This window comes from Aulonocara sp. 'chitande type north' Nkhata Bay, linkage group LG7 (assembly GCF_057382095.1).
Source record: "Aulonocara sp. 'chitande type north' Nkhata Bay isolate Kocher_YH1m ecotype deep benthic linkage group LG7, A_spYH_male_GT1.1, whole genome shotgun sequence".
Classification (NCBI taxonomy): domain Eukaryota; kingdom Metazoa; phylum Chordata; class Actinopteri; order Cichliformes; family Cichlidae; genus Aulonocara; species Aulonocara sp. 'chitande type north' Nkhata Bay.
The window spans coordinates 34,760,310-34,785,434 of NC_141350.1; the positions used below are offsets into that span (position 1 = coordinate 34,760,310).

Below are 25,125 nucleotides of genomic sequence, written 5' to 3' on the forward strand. Positions count from 1 at the left end.
CTGGGATTTTGGAGACCTGGAATGTAAACCTTACGGTCTCTAAACAACACAATTTTCATAGCGCATGTTTGAGGTTTATTTGGTCCAAAGATATAATTAACACAGTTCAGCAGGCTGCATACTGAACTTCCTAGTATCAATTTGATACCAATACTAGTGTTGGTATCGATACTATCGATATTTGGATCGCTCTGGCCACCTCTAGTTTAAGTTTAGTTCTTTTAATTATTTTTTGCAATTGTTGTAGTAAGGTTGACACCTCTTTGATATTTGACTCTATCTTAATGGCTTTTCCTGCTCAGCTGGAACTTTACTCCTCAGAAAATAATCTAAAATGTGGCTTGTGAAGAGGCAGGGAGAGGTCATATGCAGCAATTAAAATAGCTGTTTGCTGTTTTAATGCTGCTTCTTACAGGGGGTTTTTTTCTGCCCAGCTGTGATCACCTCTACCCACACTGCAGCACCTTGAATTAGACATTCATGATTCATTGAACAGCTTTTCTGCGACTCAAAAGACAGCAGTCAAGGTGTTTATACGCTGCAAAAACAACCATAGAATTAATTTTGCGTGTTTGGCATAATCATTATAACAGAAATGTTTATTGAATAGTAGTATGTTAGAAATACAATTCAATTAAAAAAAAAACTCACAGAAAAAGCAGCATGTTTGTCTCCTTCCTTTAAGACATAATCTTTCAAAAATCATCACCATAGACCAGAAACACTGCAGGCGCTCTGCTCTGATTATTCCTACTGCTCCCATATCACCCAGAAAACAAGATGAAACTCAGAAAATTAAATAAAAGTAAAAAACAATAAAGCTCAATGTAGGTGTCAATTGACTTTATGTAGCGATATTAAGGCAAGGCAAATTTATTAAGTTAAACAAATCAACCAGCCAGCCACCGACTTTAGAGTTAGGAGTATATTTTTGTTACTAGACAACAAAGTTTCTGGATAAATTGCTGGACTTGGTCTGTGGCTTGCTGTAACTAAAAAGTTGGTAGTAATCAGTAATGTGTAGTCAGAGTAAAGCTGTAATCAGAGTACTTGGGTAATGTGATTACTCTGATTACACAGGTAATCTGATTGCACCACTACTCTCATAACTAGGTACGATGCTTGGAATCAATTATTGTAATCAAATTACTCAGGTAATCAGTGTACCTGGGTAAAACTGTAATAGAGTAAAGTACTTAGGTAATAAGATTACTAGATAATCTGAGTACTTGGGTAATCAGAGTAATACAGTAATCAGAGTACTCATATAATCAGATTACCTATGTAATCAAGTACCTATGTAATGAGAGTAGTGGTGCAATCATATTACTTGTGTAATCATAGCAGGAAAAACAAAAACAAGACTAAAAATACAGATCCGAGTGAATGACTTTATTTTCTCTGGAAATACTTCACATATATCAGACATTTTAGGATGATTCATACAGATATACGGTTAGTAGAGATAACTGACTTTATTTAACACTGATCCTACACACCCAGAAGTCACAATGAAAAATCTGCATTTACACTCTCAGTGTTCGGCTCCATATCAGCCCCTGATAAGCTCAGACAGGTATATATGATACTGTATCAGTGGATACATGTGCAGTTTTGCCATTTGAGTTGCTATCATGAAACTGACCATAAACATTAGAAAAAGGCCCAAAACGGATCACAATTTGTGGATTTTATTCATTTTTCCCCCTTAAAGGGATTTTTAGCGAGCATGCCCTGTCAGTTGGTCCACCTCTGTTCTGGTCCAGATCATCTCTCTTCACTCCTTCAGCCAGGTGAGCAGCTGAGGTGTGTAGTAGGTGATGATGATGTCAGCGCCTACATCAAAGAGCAAGGAGAAGCTATTAATATTAGCCAAATCCAGAGCAGAACTAACACTTAATTAAAGCTACATAGAAACTGGATGTAATTTTTCCCCTCACTTGGGCCCAGACCAGAAGACCAGATTGTTACTGACCCACAAGAAAGCAGATTTAATTACTGCTAGCCTAATCTATGAGAATAGTACATTATTAGATGTATATTTTCTAATATAAAAATATATATTAATTCAATTCAATTTTATTTATATAGCGCCAGATCACAACAGTCGCCTCAAGGCGCTTTATATTGGTAACTGGGGATTAGACCACACTGCATCAGACCCTGCAGCTCCTCCTGCGGGTGGTGGGCTAACCTCACACTTTCAGGCTGAGCACAGCCATGCCCAAGCTACAACGTGGAGTGTCTTCAAGCATCCACCCCGGGTTGGGTGGAAGAGATAGAGGTAGTGGCTGGGAATCTATTCTTAGAGTGCCGTACCAATGAAAGGACCCAAATAAGCAGCAGGTAATGGATGAAGAAAAGTAAATAAAGCTTTAAAATACATGTAGCAGTGTAACTTCTGTGCCTCCCTTTAGACTCACCCCTGCATGCTGCAGGTACTGCTGCTAGAGAGACAGGATGGGTGCTGTCAGTCTTTACCAGTTTACAAGAAATTCAAAGACTGCGTCAAGCTAAATGTGTTATCTGTATTCTGCTGTTACTTTAGCTTCCTCTTAATTTAGCTGACTGCTGTGGACTCATCCTGGTCCCTTTCACCACAGACTGCATCAACGTGAAAAGTAAGCAGCTAGCTAAATGAAAGAAAAATGATTCAGAGCAGCTTGTGATCATATTTTACAAGATGGTGAATATTAAACGTTCCTGTACAGAGATCACCTGCTTCTTATTTTTGCTCTGGGGTAAAAACCAGCCGTCATTTAAGGGTATTCACAAATTTAATAACTCTAAAAGTAAAAAGTATTGGCAGTGGCCTATTAGTAGATACTCCTATGGCATCAATCTGAAAGTCTTATGTCACACACTACACAAACTTTGGTGTTCACATTGCTCAAAACCCCATATACCTTTTACAGTTGAGGGGTAAAAAGTAAAGAGACCAAAAGTTATCAAAAGATAGTTAAACTATCGTTAAATCCCTTGAAATAAAGCTGAAAGTCTGTACTTCAGGCACATCTGGATGGGCTGATTTAAAATACACTGTGGTGGAGTACAAAGGAAAAAATAAACAGGTAAACTAGTGTCACTGCCAAAACACTTACTAGCCTAACTGTATCTACTGTTGTCTGAAAAAATAAAACATAAACAGAGGTTAAAAATAGCACCTGTAACATCAGACTGGGGCTTTAAAAGCGCAGTGTTCTGCACATTAAGAGGTTTTCTTTGAGGTAATTAAACACTGTCAGAGGGTCTCACCTGCCCTGCGGAACGCTGTCATGGCCTCCATCACAGCCGCTTTCAAGTCAAACGCTCCAGCCTGCGCGCCATGCCATATCATAGCAAACTCCCCAGACACATTGTACACTGCCAAGGGGTGAGTGGGGAACTGAGGCGAGGAAACCAAAGAACATTTAATATTTTAAAATGTTGCTAATTAACTGAAGGAATTTTAATTATGCTTTATTTGAATTCTCCCACCCTCACTGGACTGGTACATGAAATATAGCTGCTCACCTTGTCTTTGACTTCCCTCATGATGTCCAGATATGGCAGACCCGGCTTCACCATCAGCATGTCCGCACCTTCTCTCACATCTCGCTCCTGCAGCACAGACCAACAGCTCAGGATACCCAACAAGTGTTTGAGTGTAAAAACTTTTTTGCCAAACAGATGTGTTCACAAATCATTTACCACAGCTCTGATGGCGAGCCCTCGCGCGCCAGGAGGCAGCTGATAGCAGCGTCTGTCCCCGAATGCAGGCTTCGACTGTGCAGCATCCCTGTATATGAACACAGCAAGGGGTGGGGTTAGGCCTCTTCTCAGTTCAAAGTGCCCCTTGACTGATCTGTTAACAATGCAGTTTGAAGTTCACTTACCTGAAGGGACCATAATAGCAAGAAGCAAACTTTGCACTGTAGCTCAGCACTGAAACCTGAAAACAAAGAAGAAAAAACAAAAAAAATTCAAGAAGATTTTATTTTATTACAGTTTTTGTCAAGAACCTTTTTTCCCACCTGATGACATAAAAAACTGTTGCATGGGGACAAAAACTGATGAAGAGTATTGACAATTTCGTAGATGAATAACAACAGGATGAAAACGGTCTGGAGAGACGAGAGCCAATCACAACTAATTAAGATGTGTAGGAAGGCGGGACGAGTTTGGAAGTGATCCAATCAGAAGTAATCTCATTGTGCAGAAAGGTCAGACGCGCACAATGTGATCAGCTCCTGACAAACAGGGTGGGAGTTCCCATGCTCCCCGTTCCTCATGGAAACATGACAAAATGTCAATGCTTGGGAGGAAGAGAAGAGTAGAAGTATGGACACATTTTGATTTGGTGTCAAGGAAAATAAGACTCTTGGTAAACCATGTGGCACAACTCTCTCTGGTAAACAAACGTTAACATTAGTCAAAGGAGCTTTCAAAGAAAAGCGTCTGGACTTCTTTAAGTTGCTTGAAGATGTTTCACCTCTCATCCGAGAAGCTTCTTCAGTTCTAAGGTCAAATGGCGGAGAGTCCCAGAGTTCCTTCTTTTCTTGTATTGTGAGGTTGGACGGAGGGAGAGGCCTCTACATCAGAGAGACCAAACAGCCACTTCAGAAGCGCATGGCACAACACAGAAGAGCCACCTCCACAGGACAAGACTCAGCAGTCCATCTGCATCTTAAGGATAAAGGACACTCTTTTGAAGATGCCAATGTTCACATTTTGGACAGAGAGGACAGATGGTTTGAAAGAGGAATGAAAGAAGCCATCTATGTCCACTGTGAGCGACCATCTTTGGTCGCTCACAGTGGGGTTTACGACACAAACTGTCTGCCATCTATAATCCAGTTTTGAGATCCCTCCCCAGACGCCTTAACGCTCACTCACACCCTGGGCCATCTGACCTCAGGAAATCGCATGATAAGGTGGGGCCAGGTTTCACAATGAACTCACCCGAAACCTTGGCTGATTGGGACCCACACCCAGTTTCACACCTTGGCTCATGTGATTAGAGGACCATCAGGGGGTCCTTCTGTCCCTCTTTGGGGGGATACTCCCACTGGGATTAAATCTGGGACTCCCCACCATTTGACCTTAGAACTGAAGAAGCTTCTCTGATGAGAGGTGAAACGTCTTCAAGCAACTTAAAGAAGTCCAGACGCTTTCTTTGCAAGCTCCTTTGACTACGATGACCTGGATGACTGAGAACCTTCACAGACAAACTTTAACATTCAATTCTTGGATGTAGTCTACTATAACTCATATGATATTTAGTCAACTAAAACTAAAAGAATTTAGATGCCTAAATAATGACTAAAAGGCACTGACTAAATCTGAATCACAATTTGCTGCCAAAATGAACACCATATAAAAATAACAATGACATAATCCAATTACCAGTCACTGTCTGTGTATCATGAGTGTAACACCAGCTCCTGCAGCTGATAAGAATGACTAAAAATAACTATTTGTTATGCAGAAGAGCATCTCTGCACAATAGCAGCAGAAGACCATACTGAGGCTACAGTTTGGACGGGTTCATCAAAATTGGACAATAGAAGAAGAATGTTGCCTGGCCTGATGAGTCTTGATTTATTCCTGGAGAATAAATCTGTTCTGAAATTCTCTGGAGGGAACATCATTCTCAGTTTTTAGCATTTTCCACATTCTTTCCCAATAGTAAAAGGTAGGATCGCAGGCGAATGGTTATACTTTGATGAGCCACACTATGAGACTAGGTCGCAGGTTTCTGAGTTGCATCTAAATATTAATAAAAGTTAATACATTTACCTTATTTCCCAAACCATTGGAAATCAGTGCTTGTTTTATGGCTCTAACTCTTCCATCCATCATATCAGAGGGAGCGATGATGTGACAACCTGCAGAGCAACATACAACGCGATGATTAGTGCACCAAATGTAGTCTAGTGTAGTGTGGCTTTAACTTTGCCTTACATTAATAAAATTTAAAAAAAAAAAAAAAAAAAAAAAAGAGGAAAGGAGAGGATGAGGAGGCTTCCTCCAGTTTGTCACACTAATAAAACAAGCACAATCATGAAAAAACAAAGTAAAGAATTACCAGCACGAGCGTACGCCAGCGCTACTTCAGCCAAACGCAGACAGCTGGCATCATTGTTCAGTGCGCCATCATCATTCAGGATGCCTGCAAAGAAAAATAACAAATAAATAAATAATATGACAACACAAATATATGAACTTTAGGCTGCTTTACGAGGACAAGCCACTGACCACAGTGTCCGTGTGACGTGTAGGGACACAGACAGACATCACACGCCACCAGCAGCTCCGGGAACAAAGATCGGATTTTCTTGACTGCCAGTACCGCCGGTGTATCGTCGGTGTCGGCGCCTGAACCCCTCTCATCCTGAAGGAGGAAGCATGAGAGATCAGCGAGTCCAAGTGTGAGGGAACTGAGTCGTGTCAGTACAAATCTTCGGGCAGTAACAACCAGCTATAGCAAGATGTCAGGCTTTCCAGAAAGCTTCTGGCTTCAGGAATTTGCTCCCATTCAGGCACAAAATATCAGCGAAGTGAATCCAGCCTAATCATTTCCAACAGAAACTTTTCACTGATGAACTTTTAACAAATGACTTAAAAAGTCTACCTGGAGGTTTTTAGATCTTCATACCTTTGCTATTTTAGCCGGGACACCAAAAATCAGCACACACTTCAAGCCATTATCCACAAGTGGACGCAACATTCCCTCCAGCTTGTTCACTCCATATCTGCAGGTACAAATATAATGACAATCCATCAAGCGGTGCAGCTCCGTAGTTTAGCAAAGTCATATTAAAACATTTTTTGACAGATTGCTGAGCGCTGTGTACCACATAAAATCGGTTCGCGGTCAGTAAGCACAACCAGAATTCATACATAAGGGTATGGGCTCAAAATGTGGTCATAAATACTTTGTATGTGTAAAAAAGATTTGTGTGTGCGTAAAAAAGATTTGCGTGCGCGTAAAAGAGATTTGTGTGTGTGTAAAAAAAGATTTGTGTGTGTGTAAAAAAGATTTGTGTGTGGAAAAAAACCCCTGCAAGTTACAAGTACGAATTTTGACACTATTTTTCTTCCCTTCATCTGATTGGTCAATGTCATGTCAATCACAAATGTAACAATCCAATCAGAGAACAGATGGGTTTGGCTGTCGAGGGGCGCTTTTTTGAACTGCAGGTCCTTGAAGGGTGATACAGTTTGAAGCTGGAGGATCGCTATATAAATATCCGATAGCAGCTAGGTCCCCTAACTTTCAGTAGCTATTGAAAGGAAAAAGTTGTGGTATATCAGTGGTTAGAAATAACATTATTACTTTAGGATTAGTTTAACACAAAGTCAGGGCTGACCCAGGACCATTGCTGTGAGTCACAGTGCGCAGCATAAAAGTCCTTTCACATCGGATGCAGGATGTGCTGCTAATGCTAATTGCTAACTAAAAGCAAAGGATCCAGAATTTGTTGCTGGCTGCTGGGCTCTGTGGGTTTTTGCAGCAGCTCTACCTGTACTAGATGCACCTGCTCCTTGTCTTTTCTATCTCTGACTTTATGTCCTCTACAAGAGTTTGGTTTTTTTTGCTGGTTCTTCAAATGTTCAATAAAAACATGTATGCTAATTCATAACGAAGAAAGCTTTGTAATGAAGACTGTCATTTCCAAAACACTGCCCCCCCTGCGGTCCGCAGCGCTGTTGAAAAGGCTGTGGAAGTCCCTGTATTAAACACGTAGTCCTGTGACACAAAAATCACCAAACTCGGACGACCACAGACTGTTTTCCTTCGTGGTGATGAAGGAAAACGCTGGGTTGGCATGTAAAAGGGCATTTATTCCCTTCAAAGACCTGCAGTTCAAAAAAAGCGCCCCTCGACAGCCAAACCCATCTGTTCTCTGATTGGATTGTTACATTTGTGATTGACATGACATTGACCAATCAGATGAAAGGAAGAAAAATAGGGTCAAAATCCGTACTTAGAAAAAAACCCCTGCAAGTTACAAGTCCACACACAAATCTTTTTTTACACACACACAAATCTTTTTTTACGCACACACAAATCTTTTTTTACACACACACACAAATCTTTTTTTTACACACACACACAAATCTTTTTTTACACACACACAAATCTTTTTTACGCACACAAATTCTTTTTACGCACACAAATTCTTTTTACACATACAAAATATTTATGACCACATTTTGAGCCCATAATAAGGCGCACTGTCGAGTTTTGAGAAAATGAAAGGATTTTAGGCCGTGCAGCCCCTCCGGGCTGCATGTCGTTAGCGCGGTTAGCTCGCTAACACGTTGACGCCGTCCAGCCCCACGCACGGGGCTATCCGCGGTAACTCGCTAACGGAGATTTTCCGCTTTCATCTTGTCATTGCCTGCAGGTGAAGCTATGGGGGAGGGGGAGTTGTGTTCAGTGAAGGAGAGTCGAGGCCGAGTAACGTTGCGTAGAGACAAAAGTGGACGAAAGAGAGGCAAACCTGCGGCTCCACACAACGTAACATAGACTATATCGATATAAACGATATTGTCACATCTTATATCTCGTATGAAAATATATCGATATTTAAAAAAAAAAAAAAACTCGATGTATCGCCCAGCCCTATCACAGGGTACAGGAATGTTTTCATGTGATTCATCAGTGTGACTTGAATTGGTTCTTAGTTTCATGCACAAAAGGAATTGTATATTTGGTTCAACTGAAGCCTTCAGTGAGTTTTTAGGACAGCCCGGTAATGAATTACGATAGTCCAGACTAGAAGTAATAAACGTGTGAACTCATTTCTGAGACAGGAGGTTTCTAATTTTAGAGATATTGCACAAATGCAAGAAAGCAGTCCTACAGAGATGCTTAATACGCACACTGAAGGAAATATTGTGGTCAAAAATGACTCCAAGACTACACAGTGTTACTCGAGGCCAAGGTCACGCCATCTGACATATCTGGTTTGACATGATGTTTCTGAATTATTTTTTTTTTAAGGGCCCAATACAAAAACCTCAGTTTTATCTGAATTTAGAAACAGGAAATTAGAGATCATCCAAGACTTTATGTCATCAACACGCCATTTCTGCAGTTTAAGTAATTGGTGTTTGTGATCTGGTCTGTCATTTGGATTTCATGGAACCCAAATGACACACCAATTACACACTAGAAACCAGAATGAATTTCATTACATTCTGTATATGTGCAAACATTAATATTTACATGGTAAACAGATATTTTAATAAATTTTCCATTTCTATGTCTTGTTACCAAGACGCTCCAAAAAATGTAAGTAGAGGTTTTCATTTTGGGAGGTACAGGTCTAACGATTCTCGTCTTATCTCGGTCCAGGTCCAGTGTTTGGCTCTGGCTCCGCCCTTCCTGACTATTTTTATCTGGAGACTACACCCTCAGTGGTTTCACAACTGCAGGGTGACACCATACCCCATGTGATTTTTGTTAAAATGAACACTTCTATAATGTAATTATTCTTTTTTCAATAGGTTTTTAAGCTGTTCTGAAAGTGGGTGCTGCAGCTGTGAAGACTTGATGCTATTGATGGCTGTGGACCTTACCTGGCTTGTCCCGGCAGGCTGCCGATGGGCTCTACTGCATCTGCACCATCTCTGCAGCAAAGAAGGCCACATAACAAGAGTGAGAAGATTTAAATGTACTGACCTAAACTTCTTCTGGTCAACCCCAAGTCATTTTAAGACTTACGTAACAAAGATTGGGTAGATAAGATTGTCAGGTCTTAAATCGGCAATGCAGGTCTGCCAGTATCTTAGGGTTGGGTGGAAGTAGCCACTGTGGAGGATTGATTCTGCAGGCGTCTGCATCTTTACACGGAAACAGGGAAACCATCAATGACAAAGATCCAAAATATTCCCTCTCTGTCACACATTTGCCCATCAGCTCGGTGACCGTTAACACTGATCAAGCATGCATGGAGTTGCTTCTTCAAACAGCAGCTCGGCTCAATCCAACTGCAGAGTCAACAACCCACAGCTGCCTCCGAAATGTTATCTTAATAGACTGAACCAGCTTTTCACCACAAGATCTTAGGGTTATGTTACGGTCTTGTAACTGCCATGCAGACTTGGCCTGACAGGACTACCTACAAGAAATGAGCCAATAATCCCTTTTTCATTACTCTTAATCGTTTTATTACATTTATTGTTATATATTCAAAAAAATACATGTGTTCCTTTTGAATGTTTAATTCTTCTTAGTATATTTCTAACTTAACCTGAATTATAAGACCCCTCCTAAGCAGTAGGTCTGTAAATGGGGTCTAAAATGAAAAATTTGATTTTCCAAAATTATCGTCTTATAATAAGAGTACTATGAAGAAACTCCAGAATTTTGTTTCTTCAGATCATCTACTGATAAATTGTACCACAAAATATAAAATTATCATGTTTGCTCAATCAAAAATGTAAGTACAGGTTTTCATTTTGGGAGGTACAGGTCTTTTTGAAAGAAAGAAAGAAAGAAAGAAAGAAAGAAAGAAAGAAAGAAAGAAAGAAAGAAAGAAAGCAAACTGATATTGATATATGAAGCTAAAATTTCACAGCAAGTATTATTTATGTGCAAACTTTGGACCACAAAATTTTAGGAAAATCTAGGATGTAAAAATGTAATGATTTCAGAAAGAATAACTCCACAGTAGGAAGCGCATAGTGGCATCTTAACACAGTTACTAAATATTTTCTAACCTTGTTTATGATCAAAGTGAGAACCGCAAAGGCCAAAAAACACTTTAAATGAGACGTCATTCTTCTCTGAACTTTAATTCAAGCTTTTCATTGAGCAGGTACTCTTCTTCACGTTTAGTTAGAAAATATAGTTTTTACTGACTGGGGAACTACAGAAATCATCGCTAACCGCAGCTAATGTCATAAATATATTATAGTTGTTTTAAAAGACATGAAAAAAGAGCAGACGTTAAAATACACCAATAAACTCACCTCTCAAGACAACAGCTTCTCACTTCTCCGTACTGAAGTCGACTGACATTGTGTCCTTCTTCGGTGGTGTCGATTTTAGTTTTATGCTATCGCCACCTATCGACTGCAGTTCTGCTTGTAATAAGGTTGTCTAATATAATTATACTTTTAATATTTTAGAAAAAAAATAATACAAATAATTGCTATTCATGTATCTGTAACAGTTTGATATATCTTTGGGCATTTTTCAACAATATATAAATAAACGCAAAAAAACCCAAAACAAATTATCCTTTAAGGGCCACCGTATCAGCCTGTGGGGTGGGGGTAGTGTTCTCGCGATATCTCTCAGCAGCAAGAAAATAGCAGAAGGTACAATGCTAACAGCTTGTTAGCCTCGGTGATTTCTAAAATTTCAGACATCTAGTGTGATGAAGAAGAAGACTCGCATTTGTTTCTAAGGTAAATAAAAGTGTTATACTGAAACACGTCTTGTGTATGTAAACAAGCGCACTGTTAGTAATTAGAAGCTCAGTATAATTTCTAGCTAACTGGCTATTAGCTTAAATTGAAGCTATCTTCGTGATTGCCGCTGGATTCTCTGTATTAAACACTATTTTTTGCAGTTACTCTCGCGTCAGACGTGTTTACCTCACTCAGAGCGGTAGGGCTGAGATTAATAAGAATAGTTATGGAGCTGTCAAGGTCTGGAAATCAGGAGGGAGTGGACGTCAGTGACGTTTAATCAACAGCCTTGTATCTACAAAATATGGGTGTTTTTGGGGGCCCTGAGCATTCAAAAAAGACTACGAGTAAACAATAAAGTGTAATAAAAATCATGTACACTTTTAAAAAATATATTTAAAACACATTGTAAAATCAATAAATGACAATAAAACAATGCATACACAAATAATAGTTTAAAAAGAAAATCATATGTTATTAACGCTACTATTGCTGAATAATCATAATTACACATTTTTAAAAATATGAGTGTGTGTGTGCGTGGAGGATAAATAAGTAAAAGTTCCAAAATAATACAAATCTGCTTGTTCAACTGTGCTGGGTGATCCTGTTATCAGTTTTGATGAGTGAGGCACAGTATGTTTTGAAATACACAAAAGGGTTTATTTCTGATAAATTCATTCAGGGATATATTGCAATGAAGCTACATGGAAATACAAAGCATGTATACAGAGAGAGAAGTATTTTGGAAGAGTCAGTATTTGGTGTGACCACCTTTATTCTTCAACACACTCTGAACTCTCTTAAGCATGTTTCTTTAAGTGCAACTACAGTACTGTGCAAAAATCTCGAGCTACCCCTCATTTCTTTACATTTTAAAATGCACCAGTTAATTGAAAAATGTGCAAACACAAATGGAAATACGGTGTGTATATTAGGCAGCAAGTAATATATGCATCAAATGAAGGGCCAAATGTGTCAGGCCTTTGGTTAAAAAATTTCCTCTTAAGGGAATTACTTACAGATACTGTTTATCTGCTGTAGATCGCTTTTTAGGCCTGCGACGGCTTCACTTATCCAGATTTCTTTCAATTTTTTTTTTTTTTTATTAAAAGGACACACTGCACAGGAAGCCAAGATTTGCCAGGTTTTTGGATAATTTGGGAATCAACTTGTGGGTCCCAAAATACAATTTTGAACTTGTCAAATTTTGTGTTGTTGTCGGGTCTTGTTTTGTTTTTGTTTGTTTTTTTGAAAGATGAAAGTTAAAATTCTTATTTTAACTTATGTGTAGGCTCACCGGTTCATCCTTAGTTAGGATTAGGTGAGGTTAGGTCAGTGTATGAGTGGCTTATCATTAAAACAAAAAGCATTCCTCTGAAAATGACCAGGTACAAGATTTGAAAATGGAAAAAGCAACCAATATCCAAATGAAAACTTTGAAAGACCTGGAGTGGTGTTGCTCTTGACCACTAGAAGAAAATGACATCCTTAAAACAAAATATAAAGGATTGAGGGGTGGCTCTAGACTTTTGCACAGTACTATATGTCTGTAACAAATTAAAAACTGTGCCAACACTGTGGCTAAGAGTTGAAATTGTGTAGTTTAGTCTGTAAAATGTAAACAAATGTTTAAAAATAAGGTGGTAAACTAATTTAATGACAAAGCTATGATCATCATTAGCTTTTTCACTTCTATTGTCGTTCCCAGGGTGGATCTGAAGATGTAGCCTACAGTGTGCCACCTCTCCACCACCTAACCACTCCTGCCCTGGGATAATCAGCCCTCTGCCACCCTCACCCTGGAGTACTTTGACCTGCATCCAGGGCTGCCCTGTGTGTGACTTGGCCATCCACAGTCACTCCGTCCCCAACGTCCTTCGCCATGCTGTTCTCTCTTAGAGAGCTGGTCCAGTGGCTGGGCTTCGCGACCTTTGAACTCTTCCTCCACCTGCTGGCTCTGATGGTCTTCAGCATGTTGGTCGCCCTGCAAGTCGATGAGTTCACCGGGCTAAGCTGGTGGCTGGTGTTCGTCCCACTGTTTGCTGCAGACGGCCTCAGCACATACTTCACTGCCATCGTGTCCATCCGGCTTTACCAGGATAACGAGAAGCGCCTGGCGGTGCTGCGGCTCCTCTGGGTCCTAACGGTGCTCAGCCTGAAGCTGGTGTGTGAAGTTCTGCTGTGCCAGAAGCTGGCCCAGCAGGAGCAAGCCAAAGACCTGTGGTTCGGCCTCATCGTCTCGCCGCTTTTCATCCTCCTGCAGCTGCTCATGATACGAGCGTGCCGTGTCAACTGAGGAGGAGCTGAAGTGTTTCATCTAACTGACAACATAGAAGCAGAAAGCAGCTTTGGGTACATCCACACTAATAGGTTTGCATTTTAAAATGTTCTCACTACTCCAGCATTTAAAGACCCCTAAACTATGCGAGACTGCCCTCGTATATTTTATCCCTTCCTGCGTACAAAACATTAAATACAACTAACATGTGTTGAATAGCCTATTAAAATAGATACATTATAATGAGACAAAAAAAGAAGAAATCCACAAGACCAGCACAGTTAATAAAAAAGTGAAATAAAATCTAAAAGCCCAGCGAATAACATCGAATACAATTAGCATAGAAATGAGAGGGGAATGAAATCCAGAAAATAAATACGGAGTACACGGGATAAAGACTTCAGGATGATATTGTTGGGGCAAAGTCCTCTGCTGCCTGTATGTCAAGATTTTGTGTTGTAGTCTGGACGGGCAGAAACCGAAACTTCTGAAAGTGCTGATGCAGACGCTAACATTTCTCATAGGGCCACAAAAAGGAAGTGAGAACACTGTAGCTCGACTTGGAAACCATTTATGATTGCATTCTTTATGTTTGTGAAAAGTATGACTTAATTTTTAGCCGTTGCCAAGGCTTCCTCATATGTTTCACTTTATCACAAATCCCACAAGTTACTTTCAACATCAGTTCTACCCACAGGAAAAAAACATATAAAAGATGAATGTAGCTTCTGGGTCTTAAAAAAACAAAAAAAGTGAAGCTAGTGCTAAAGTGCCTTAAATCTGCCACCAGGGGGCAATTCCTTTTGGTTTCAAAATGACTTCTAATTATATAAAAGCCTGTGGGAACACATCACTTGACTCCCTTGTCCTGTGACGCATGCATTTATTTGTTAAATTGGTAGTTACAGGTCTTAATAAATAAAACATAAAGGTCATTTTCTAATCTTTGGTCATTATTGGGTCAGAAATGTGTTAACCAGTGAGCTTGTGGCATTCCTGTTTCTCAGTCAGATCCAAACTTCTTAAAACGCAAGTATTGTGACAGACCTCAAAGCATAATAACAGAACTTCACTAACCAACAGGTGAAGTCACAGTGGCTACATCTATCTTTTATAGACAGTTTATGCTTCCACTTTGTTGTGAGTCCAAGTAAACAAGCCTGTCTTTGCGCTCTGTCACTGCTGTTCTTCCCCCATAGTCTTTTGCATAAGATTTGTTTCATCTTTTCACTGGCTCAAGCACACACATTAGTTCTTAGTCTTCACCATTAAGAAAAATCCCTATTTCCATTAAAAATAAATACTAATAATAATAATAAAAATCGTATCATCTCATTAATCTCCCGTTGTTGTCCAGACTGCACAAGTGAAACATGTTGGTTTGGACATGGACATTTTCTGGTTTAAAATACAAACATGTTAGTGTGGGTGTAGCCTTCATCTGCCATTAGAGATTTTAAAGCATAACCATTTTTCATTTTTATTTTTGTTTTCTTTGGTTCATTGGCACCTTCCCCCCCCCCCCCAAAAAAAAGAGCGTTTCACATTTCAGGAAACACGCAGTTAATTTCTAATTGCTTTAACATGCATAATAAGGTTTTGTGATACATTTGAAAGAGCTTGTATTTGGACCATAGTGGCACATCTGCACTGATCAGTCAGTGGTAGAAAATTTACTCCAGAGGTATCGCTCTAATGCACTGTGCACTCAATGTTGAAGCAGCAAAGCCCCAGGTAACCTTTTTGAGCAACTTTCATGACGTTGCTGCAGCTTTATTGATTGCTGTTTCCCTACTTGGACTGAGAAACTGCTTGCCAGCAAAAATGTGTTTAGGATTTTAATCTGACTATGTCGTGTGTGTTCATCAAACTCCATCACAGAGAAGTGGTTTGGACTTGGTAAAAAGCTGGATGTGAAAACTGTCGGGACTCAGAGGGGATTGTTTTACACATCATCCCTAAAAAAACAAACAAACTGCTGTTTACTTTGACAACATGTAATGTGTTTAGTCTATTTTGAGTCCTTTGCTGTCTGTGTAGTGCATCTATTTAAGGCCTCACTTTAGGGTAAATCCTGATGTGAAATTCTGTGTATATGTTGATTTTTTTTTCCTTTTAAAAAAAATAAATTAAAATGTTATTTATGTTCATTTTTTTCTGTGCCACCTTTTTATTGTCATCTGTATATACATGTAAATAAAATAACATTTAATGGTTGTCCATTAAATGTTTTGAGTCTGTTCTCTCTGTCCACAATGGGGCGCTAGTTCGTGGGGTAATAGACTAAACATTTATGTCACCGCATAATTAAGTCAAATGCAGCCATTTTTTTCTGCATATAGAAATCAAACAAGTATGACTTTTGTTTTTTCTTAAGCAGTTTTAATAATTGGGACTTCATCTACCTAACCATGGCACTGTTAACACTGACCTACATCGTAGGATATGTTTGTACATCATCCATTTTCTTCTCATTCAGGGCCTCAGGGTGCCTATCCCAGCTATGACAGGGTACAGGGTCACTAATCAAGCTAATTCTCCATCAGATGCTTTTGGACTTAGAGCACAGAAAACCTGCTCAAGCACAGGGAGAACCCAGCCTGGAACCCATCCTTAAAGCAAACATCACATCTTTAGTGCTCTGTAGTGTAATGTGTATTCTAATGTTTAAAATTATTTCTATTAGATTTGATGATAACAATATGGGAAGCTTCTCTACAGGTGAACAAAAGCATAATATCCGGCTGCATACCAGTTCGGTGTGGTGTTCCTGATTAAAGCTGGAACTGTTTCCAGAATGGTCTCTGCAAATTATAGAAAATCTCTTTCTGAAGCTGATCTGCAGAACAATGTGGAAAAATTCCTGGTTTGCAGATTTTCCAAGTTTAAAATGTATATACATTTAAAAATAATTAAAGGAACGTATTTATGGCTGCATACGCTTGATATACTTTACATTTTAAAATAAAGATAAATAAAATACCAAATATTATGAAGGTTTTATGTCCTTCTTTTGTTTAGTTTTTTCTCTGCATCTTTCGGTCCTGCTTCAAAGGGGAAATAAGGCACACTCTTCGCCCTCTTCAGTCCTGCTCTTCTTAATTATTGCCCCGCGATGAATGTTTTATGAGCTACAGTAATCTCTTGTAGTACCCAAGAATAGCCCTCTTAGTGCTGATTCATGTGCAGCAGACTCTTTCCCAGCTCATCTGATCGCTGCACGCGGATTATCGACAGGTGGTATCACCGGCAAATGCTGAATGAACCGAGGTTAAGTGTATTTAACACTCCGACATCGCAACCAAAACCATTTAGAATAACCTGATTCCTATCCAGTGAGACTGGGGATAAAAACTGTGGAAAAACCACAAAAAGAATTATTTTGAACACTACTGGGACATAATAGGTGGTAAAGTTTAAGAAATGTTCCCCATTTAGTAAATACAACAAAGGTAAATTAGGGTTTTAATTCAATTTTAACAACAATAATAATGTGTAGTGGTTATAATTCTACTGTGTTATGTAAACGACATTTTTGTTGTGATTAACTACAAATTAAACAGCGTTTTTGTAATTAAACAGCAACAAAATTTATATTTAATCACATATTGTAAAAATATCTTGAACTTGAACGCAGCACTTTTGATTGGCAGGCCTAATTTGCTCCGTCAACAATAGAAACGGGAGGGAGGGGGCGTGCCCAGAGCACACAGATACCAATCACAGACGCTCGGGCTGCCGCTGAGGGGGCGGAGCCGCGTTCAGGGTCCTTTGGGGAGAAAGGGAGCCAGACAGTGTGACAGCAGAGGGAGAGGAGAGAGAGAAGAAAAAAGGGATGTGTGTGAGTGTGCGGTGATCGGTGCTGCAGGTACAGTCACAGCCGGAGATACAGCTTCAAGAGCCGCACCGGACCGCGGCAAGACCGCCTCGGAGCCTGCCTGCCTCTCTCTCTCCTCCTCATTTCTTCCAGTAACAACCCTCCGCGATGTCTGGCGGAGGAGAGGTTCGCGTCCTCCGCCAAGAGGGCGGCCAAGAGAGCCCGAGGATGCCGGCCTGGAAGCGAGAAATCCTGGAGAGGAGGAAGGCGAAAGGCGGCGGCGGGGCTGGGGGAACCGGTGCTCCGGAGGCTAGCCCCGGGGGAGCGGGCCCGCAGCGGGTAAACGGCGAACTAACGGGGAATGTGAACGGAGGAGGTGGTGGCGCGACCGGGCGGAACTACACCATCACCCCGGCCACCCAGCACTTCTCCCACAACAAAGAGCTACAAGCGACGGCCGCGGCGACACCGAGGGAGGAGGGCAGACACGAGAGTCTGGTGCTGCAGGAGAGCCTGGGGCCGCTGGAGGAGAACCCGTTCATCAAGCTGGAGAAGGAGCGGAGGAGGCGGCAGGAGCAAGAAAACGCCACCCGCCCGGTCCAGCACATCCTGGAGCTGTACGGCAGTGTCCCCGGCATACGGACTATCCGAGCGGAGAACATCATCATCATCGAGTCGGACCCGGATTACTTTGCGGAAGGTGGAGGCGTAAAAAGCGAGTGCCAATGGCAGCAGAACGGTGTGAGTAGTTACAGCTCTCTAAACGACCTTCTGGACCGCAGAGGGAGTGCTGTTACCGAGATAAGAGCCAAGGAAGTCGTCATTTATGACACCACGTTAAGCAAGAGCGAGGAGAACCTGAGCACCCTGGGCCGTCCTGATCAGGAGGTCCCCTATAATACAGGTGACGGTCAAGGTAGGGTCAGCCGGATCCTCCAGAAGTTTGACAGCAACTATGGGAAGCTGCAGAAGAAGTCCCACAGCACAGAGAACCTCCTGGACCTGGATTGTAGTGCCAGCAGTAGGCCAAGACTCTGGCCCAAGACGCAGCCAGATCTGGTGCCAAAGCCCAGGCCGGGTCCACGGGTCAGCAGCCCGGGCAGTAGCCAGCCATCTTCGCCTGTCTTCCAGGGTCCCTGGTCTTCCAAACCAAAGCCACAGCCTGCCGTCTCTGGGCCGGGCAGCCCCCAGCGTTCACAGCCCGTGTCTTCCTTCCGTCAGCGCTTTGAGGAGAGTGGAGTCCACCACAGCGCAGCCGTCACCCCCAGAGACGAGCCGGACAGGGGGACAAACAAGCCCACCAGGGAGAGAGACTGGGAGGCCGCTGAGGTGCCCCCCAAACCTAAGGTGCCATGCTCTCCGGAGACCCGCCGTGCCCGTGCCGAGGCCCCTTTGAGCCCTGTCTCATCCAAGGTGACCTGCTCCTCACACGAGTTTGAAATCCGTCCCGCTCCAAAGCCAGACCTCGCCCAGATTCCTGATGGCGACACCCAAGCACGGGCCCTCGCAAACCTTCGCCTCCAGTCCCGAAACTCCTTCACAGTGATCCCCAAGCGCCATTTGGCTGCCTCATCTTCAACAAGCAGCCCCATGGTGACACCTGGCCCCATCAAGTCCTCCCCCTCACACAGAGCAGCAGAGGTGTCCAAACCTGGAGTGCCAACCTCCCCCACCCTGTTAAAGAGGAAAGAGGAGGAGGAGAAGGAGGTGGAGAGGCCATCCAAACCTGAACCATCTCCTCTCACTGTTGCCACAAGTCCTGCTCCTTCTCTCTCTGAACCTTTATCTCCATCCCCTGCTCCCACTTCTCCGCCTGTCCTCTCTTCACCCCCCTCTTCTCCAGCTATCCCATCTTCACCTCCCTTCTCTCCCACCCAGTCAGTCTCTTCTCCAGTGCAACCTCCAGTGGATCAGCTGCCAGTAACAAACATTGACGACATCGAGGTGGAGCCCCCACCCCAGCGTGTCCCTGTTCCGAGCCCCTTGGTGCAGAGGAAAAAGGGGAACACATTCACTGTGGTGCCTAAACGTCGGGTGGAGTCTGACGCCCAGCTGAGCCCACCTGAGCCCCAGCAGGAAGCCCCGAGTGAAGCCCCGAGTGAAGCCCCTCCGGGGTCAACCCCTCCCCAGGCCCCCTACGCCCAGCTGGGTTCCCTGTTGAAGAAGCGCTACCCTGCTGTGGAGGAGATTGACGTCATCGGCGGGTACCTCTCCCTTGCGAAGTCCTGCCTCTCCAAGACTGGCTCCACGGGCAAAAAGGTGAGATGAAACAATATATTTAATTATTTTTGTGGCTTGTTAAATGTGAATATTTGGTGATTTATAGCACTTTAACACTACACGATGCATTACAACAGGCCTGGGTACATGCATGCAAAAAGCAAGCAAATATGGGCTATTTATGAGCACATGGCCTTACACATGAATGCTTTACTTCATTACAATGATGCCGTGCTTGACACTGTGCAAACAACTGAGACAGTAACCTCTCTGCGAGACCATCAAATCATGGCCTCTGTTGCTGACACATGCAAGACAGATGTTTAATCAGCTGCAACCTGCCAAAAGTGTATATGAGCATACAGTTAAGTGCACAAATATTTGCATGGTGTAATTATGCAGCATTGTGGTGGATTTTTGGTTTATTTTGCTTTTTCAGCCTGTATCACTTGCATCCACATCTCTGTGGACCTCACATTTAGAGGTCCAGTGAACAGCTACTGAATACAAGTTCAGCACATCTCCAGATCTTTTATGTGCATAATTTTCTATTGAATTTAAGAGGGAGCAGGCCTCATCTGGCCATTAAGGTGTCTGTCCAAATTAAGTGGGGGACTGTGCAAAAAATGGCTGTAATTCCCAAATGGTTAATGCAATGCATTTGTGCTAAACTCCTCGAATCAAAACTGAAAGTGTGCATTTGCTTTTTAAGTGTAATGTGATGTTGTACAGAGGGAATACTGTCTGTATGAGCGGGGTATCTTCTTTTGGAATAACATTGCAGACTTGCAGTCAGTAGCCTCGAGATTCATTAACACAATGCTGGTTTTTATCTATGTTTTGGGTGTTATTTAGTTTTCCTTCTAGGACGTCGGGTTGTATTTTGCCTGTGTGTGCTTGTTTGCTGAAAATCTCTGGGGTTTGAACTCTTCATAGATCAATCAAACACACAAAGTACTAATATTATTGTTACCTTGCAATCTCATGCCTTGCAGCCTTCCCAGGAGACTTGCGCAAGTTTCATGTGATCTAAATTTAGCAGCTGAGCGTCACAAATGCAGAGGCCGCTGTGTGTGGGGTTTATTTTTTCTTCTCTTTTTTTCTGTGTGCGTTTCTTTTGCATCCTTACCAAACTGTGGTCACCTGAGTTTTATTTTGGAGGATTGTTTTCACCTTATCCTGACCGTTTTTGTCATGTTGGGCTCCTTTAAATGGCCCATCACTTGACCCGCTGCCAGCTTAAGTGGATTAAAAGCGTGTGTTTATGCAGTCACTTGGAACAACACGCTGTGGACTTCTGTCCAACAACAGCATGTTAGTGCGGCATTAGGTTAAATGGCCCTCCAAGCTTATTGACTGAACAGCTGTTCTCAGTTTTTTGTCCACTGTAGGTACAAATATATTGCTTCTTTTGCAAGAAGAGCTGAGATATTCCCAATCCTGCTCATGAATCATAATTAAATCATAGCACAGAGCATGTTGGAGGCATGTTCATGTCACATTAATGTATCTGGTGAACGTCCTGCCTTGTTTTTAACAGTTTTAGGGGTTTAATTAAATTTGTGGCAGTGTTTCTATTTAATTTTGCAAGGTGCTGCAGGCTGCATCCAGAGTCTGTGTAATGTTAAGCGTGTTGGTGTTTATGTTGCTCGGGTATCTGCAATAAAGGGAGAAGGGAAGAGAGCCTGTGGCTTGAATTTGAATATTTTATTGACGTCTTGGTGGTTCAGATGCTGAGGAGGGGGTGTGGTATAGAACCTCAGCAGGATGTTACTTTTCACTGTTCTGCTTGGGGGGGGGATTGTTTTTGTTTCAGCCCCTGAATATTTTTAGCCATTTGGCATGTCCTCGATGTAGGCCAGTGTTACAGCATCTCAGACGTCAGCCTGCAGGTGTGCTTCCTCGACCCGGTGAACTGTAATCTCTGCGAGTAAATCCAGCTACCTGTACAAGCAGGCCAAGAAACCTGAAGCTCACAACTCTACCGTGTGTTTTTTAGCATAATCGCTGCATGCTTGGTTAATTATGTTCATAGCCATCATAAGTATTTGCAGTCATGTAAAAGAGAATATTGGCTCCCTGTTAAATCCAGAGTTGAAGAGTCTGGTCCTAAAGACCTCAAACTATCATATTATCCTAACAAAGCACTTCATTCCCTCCATGCTGAATGTGAGGCAGAGCCTTCAGTTGTCAGACCCTTCTCCTGTGGGACTAGCTCCCAGTTTGGGATCAGTAGACATGTTTATATGTCATTACTTATATGACATTACTTGTTGATGTTGTTTCTCAGGCATCTAAATGATGTCATAGAAAGAAGTTATCCCTCATTTGTCCATGTTAGGAACAGAAGCTCGGTGCACCTGCTGTTGTTTTGGAGGGGCAGCCAGTCAGAAGAGAAAAGTGGAGCTTATCCTGAACTATGTGGCTGTTTAAAGCTGTGAATCACGCAAAGCAACTCGAGTAGAGTCTAAGAATAAAAAACATGGAGGTGGAAATGAGCAAAATAAGTACCTGTTAAGTTACTGTACCGAAATAAATAAGCTGACAGCAGTATTGTCAGTTATTTTTGCCATGTTGAGTCTAAGTGAAACGGAAGTTTGTAGCAGTGTTGTTTTAAACATGAATTTAAAGCTCCTTAGCAGGAATTTTTCCATATGTTCCTGTAACTTGTATTTTTAGTTTCAGTGGAAACTGACTAGAATAAAATTACCTGAGTTTTGCTCCTATTTAATGTCATAAAAGAGATAAGGAGGCTGCAGACACTTCCGTGCAGCCTGGTTGTGACGTGTGTGTGTGTCTGTGTTTTTTATTGTGTGCACATGTAGACCATGGCAGCGACACATGATCACATCCTGTCCTTTTGTGTCCAACAAAAACACTTTATTCTTTTGTTTTTCTGCCCGCTCCTCTTGGTCATCATCAAGGCCCGGATTTTTTTTGTTTTGTTTTTTTTGTTTGTCCTCTTCTTCTTCTTCTGCTTCTTTTATTTTCTGGGCAGGGCTACACAAGCAATTACAAAAGCATCAAGGCCTAGCCTGTATAATTTGTGTGGAATTTTTGTTCAGGGCCGCTTCTGTGTGAGAGCAGCCTTTCGGAGAACGGCCTCAGCTTTGAATTATGGGCTGGGATTGGGGTTTGGTTTTATTTGAGCTCTCTTTTTCCAACAAACCCAAACCATTTAAATTGTTTTTTAATTTTTTTTTTTTTTTATGAGGAGCTTGGCTGACACTGAATGATCCACATATACGTCAGGAACAGATCATCAACTCTTCCGCTAGATTTTCCAAGAATCTTTTTACTGGTTTTCTCCCAAGACTTTTTGGAGCACATCCAGCAAAGACTCTCCTGTTAGCCTTCTTCCACTCTGCTTTGTCTCCCCCATCTCTCTCTAACCAGTGACGCTTTATTCCTGTGTGGTGGTGGTTAATAAGGCCTGTCCCCTCGCTCCTAGCTTCCTCTGATCTCCTCTCTGTTGGGGAAGGAATTGTGGAAGAGCTAGAGTAAGTAGGTCAAGTGCAGCTTCTTGTAGCACTATCACTTCTGTATTTGCATAAAAGCGACTCAGGGTTTTCGACTCACTTTCCAGCTGCAGTTTGATTGGATTGGCTCTCTTGGTTGACTTTTTTTTTTTTTTTTGGAGAATATTTTTTGTTATACGCTGCAGCTCTTTGTGAAGCAGAGATGCAGTTGGCAGCGGGACACAGGAGGAGGTGGAGTGATTTGTTTCTTTTTTTAAGTTGCTGCTCCTTATGACTGTTATTATGGGAAAAACGAGAGCAGCCAAAGCGTTTGTCAGCATAACATCCAAAGAGAGAAATGGAGAGAGAGGCATTTCTGTGTATTTGCCACAGACTGTATGTAAAAGATGGACAGAGCCACCATGAAGCTTTAAATGGCTGTGCAGAGGTCAGGTCAAGAAATACACATGTTTGCACTCTAACCTTAATTAGGACAAACAAAATTACCGTGACCATGTCCCATTAACTTGCAGTTTCATTGCCTTTGAAATGATTACTTCGAAGATAATAACCAAGAACTGCGACTACTTGCAGTCAGTTGCCATGCTCAAAGCGATTTTGATGCATCTGGACAGTCATAAACAGCAATAAGATGGAGCAATTCCATTGACAGTGGGATTAACTTTATGATTCTTAGTCCTGTTTGTGATAACATGATGATTAACTGTGGTAAATCTGCAAAAATTGCAGTTCTAGAGCCAGGAACTGCAGTTTTTGCACTTTTGTGTTTGCTTCATATCCTGGGTGTTTCTGCTTGGTATTCACAGAGGAAACGGTAACGCTGCTAATATTTAAACTGTTGCTGCATATTTCTATGTAAATATGATCATTCTGTCAATTAAACTCGATTAGGTTTTAGTGAAGACGCTAATGCATTTGTGACCGAAAGGGATGATTATTCAGATGAATGAGTGTTATTATCATGGAAAGCAGATTAGTTATGTTTTTGTTTTTTCTTTTAAGTCAGTCTATATTAACCTGTGATTGGATGATTGAATGGTTGGAGCTTTGGGCTTGTTTGGTTCAGTGAGTTTACGCTGGTGTAAAAGCTCTCAGCTGAGCTCAGTTTAGGACGACCTGTGGTTTAAAGCTGTATGAATTTTGGTTTTAAATCTTATAGCAGATACGTGTCGTTTCAAGTATTATTAGAAACGCTAGCTGATCATGAGAACTGGCTGGGAACTGAGCTGCTTTCAGACCATAGTTCTGCACCCAGTTAGCTTTCAGTGGTTGTTAGTGCAGCGTCACCTCTTCTTGTGGTCTTTTTTTTTTCTCTTTCAGTCTCTTCAGTTTCTCTGTAGATGTCCTCAGCTGTGTGGTGGATGACAGGTAGTTGAGGGGAATTTCTCATGAAGATTTTTAGAGTTCCTTCTGATGATTAATAAAGCCTGGGCTTCACTTGCAGTTAACCTCTCTGGAATTTGTTCTATCTATTTATCAGTGTTAATGATTCTTTGTAATTTAGTGGTGCTGCATCATATATTCATACACCTACACCACTCTTGCTTCCTTATATGTTAGGAAAGCACCTACTGTGTAGTGGGAGGGGGAAAAGACCCTAAAATCAGTTCTAAGAGCCGCGATGGTCTCCAGTTTCTTCCGGTGTTACTAAGTTTCTACGTATGTGTAGCATATTCATCATCAAATCTTCCATCTCAATAGTCATACTGATCATTTGTCCCTGCAGTGACACATAGCAGTACTAGTGCAGCAAAGGCAGAGTTAGGAGGAAGTTGGTGCGGAGGGCGCTGAAACGGATCTGACTTATTTTGACTCATTTTTAAATTTAGCATTTAGCTACACTTTAATTTCATTTTCGGTCACTGTTTGGTTAAGTGTAGGAACAAAACCTACTTGGATGGGAAGGAAAAAACGAGTGG

The 25,125-nt window shown here is 41.7% G+C and overlaps 3 protein-coding genes across 3 annotated transcripts in view; 2 read left to right on the forward strand and 1 right to left on the reverse strand.

The window, feature by feature from the left end:
* Window positions 1-599: 599 nt before the first annotated feature.
* On the reverse strand, window positions 600-11,100 carry alad (aminolevulinate dehydratase). Its single transcript, XM_086300171.1, has 12 exons — window positions 10,966-11,100; window positions 9,716-9,834; window positions 9,571-9,621; window positions 6,638-6,734; window positions 6,238-6,373; window positions 6,068-6,151; window positions 5,779-5,867; window positions 3,876-3,931; window positions 3,691-3,778; window positions 3,514-3,600; window positions 3,256-3,385; window positions 600-1,836 (listed from the first exon to the last, which is right to left on the reverse strand). The coding sequence occupies exons 2-12, from the start codon at window positions 9,832-9,834 to the stop codon at window positions 1,778-1,780; spliced, it is 996 nt and encodes a 331-aa protein (XP_086156297.1). The 5' UTR covers window positions 10,966-11,100; the 3' UTR covers window positions 600-1,777.
* Window positions 11,101-11,269: 169 nt separating this feature from the next.
* tmem203 (transmembrane protein 203) lies at window positions 11,270-15,840 on the forward strand. The gene is made up of 2 exons (XM_086300172.1): window positions 11,270-11,406; window positions 13,121-15,840. Exon 2 carries the CDS (start codon window positions 13,295-13,297, stop codon window positions 13,706-13,708), a length of 414 nt encoding a protein of 137 aa, XP_086156298.1. The 5' UTR covers window positions 11,270-11,406; window positions 13,121-13,294; the 3' UTR covers window positions 13,709-15,840.
* Window positions 15,841-17,473: 1,633 nt separating this feature from the next.
* Window positions 17,474-25,125, forward strand: part of tprn (taperin) — a 35,951-nt gene continuing 28,299 nt past the window's right edge. Inside the window, exon 1 of the mRNA XM_086300173.1 lies at window positions 17,474-19,766. Coding sequence (XP_086156299.1) covers window positions 17,676-19,766 — 2,091 coding nt within the window. The 5' untranslated portion in view covers window positions 17,474-17,675. The remainder of the gene's footprint in view (window positions 19,767-25,125) is intronic.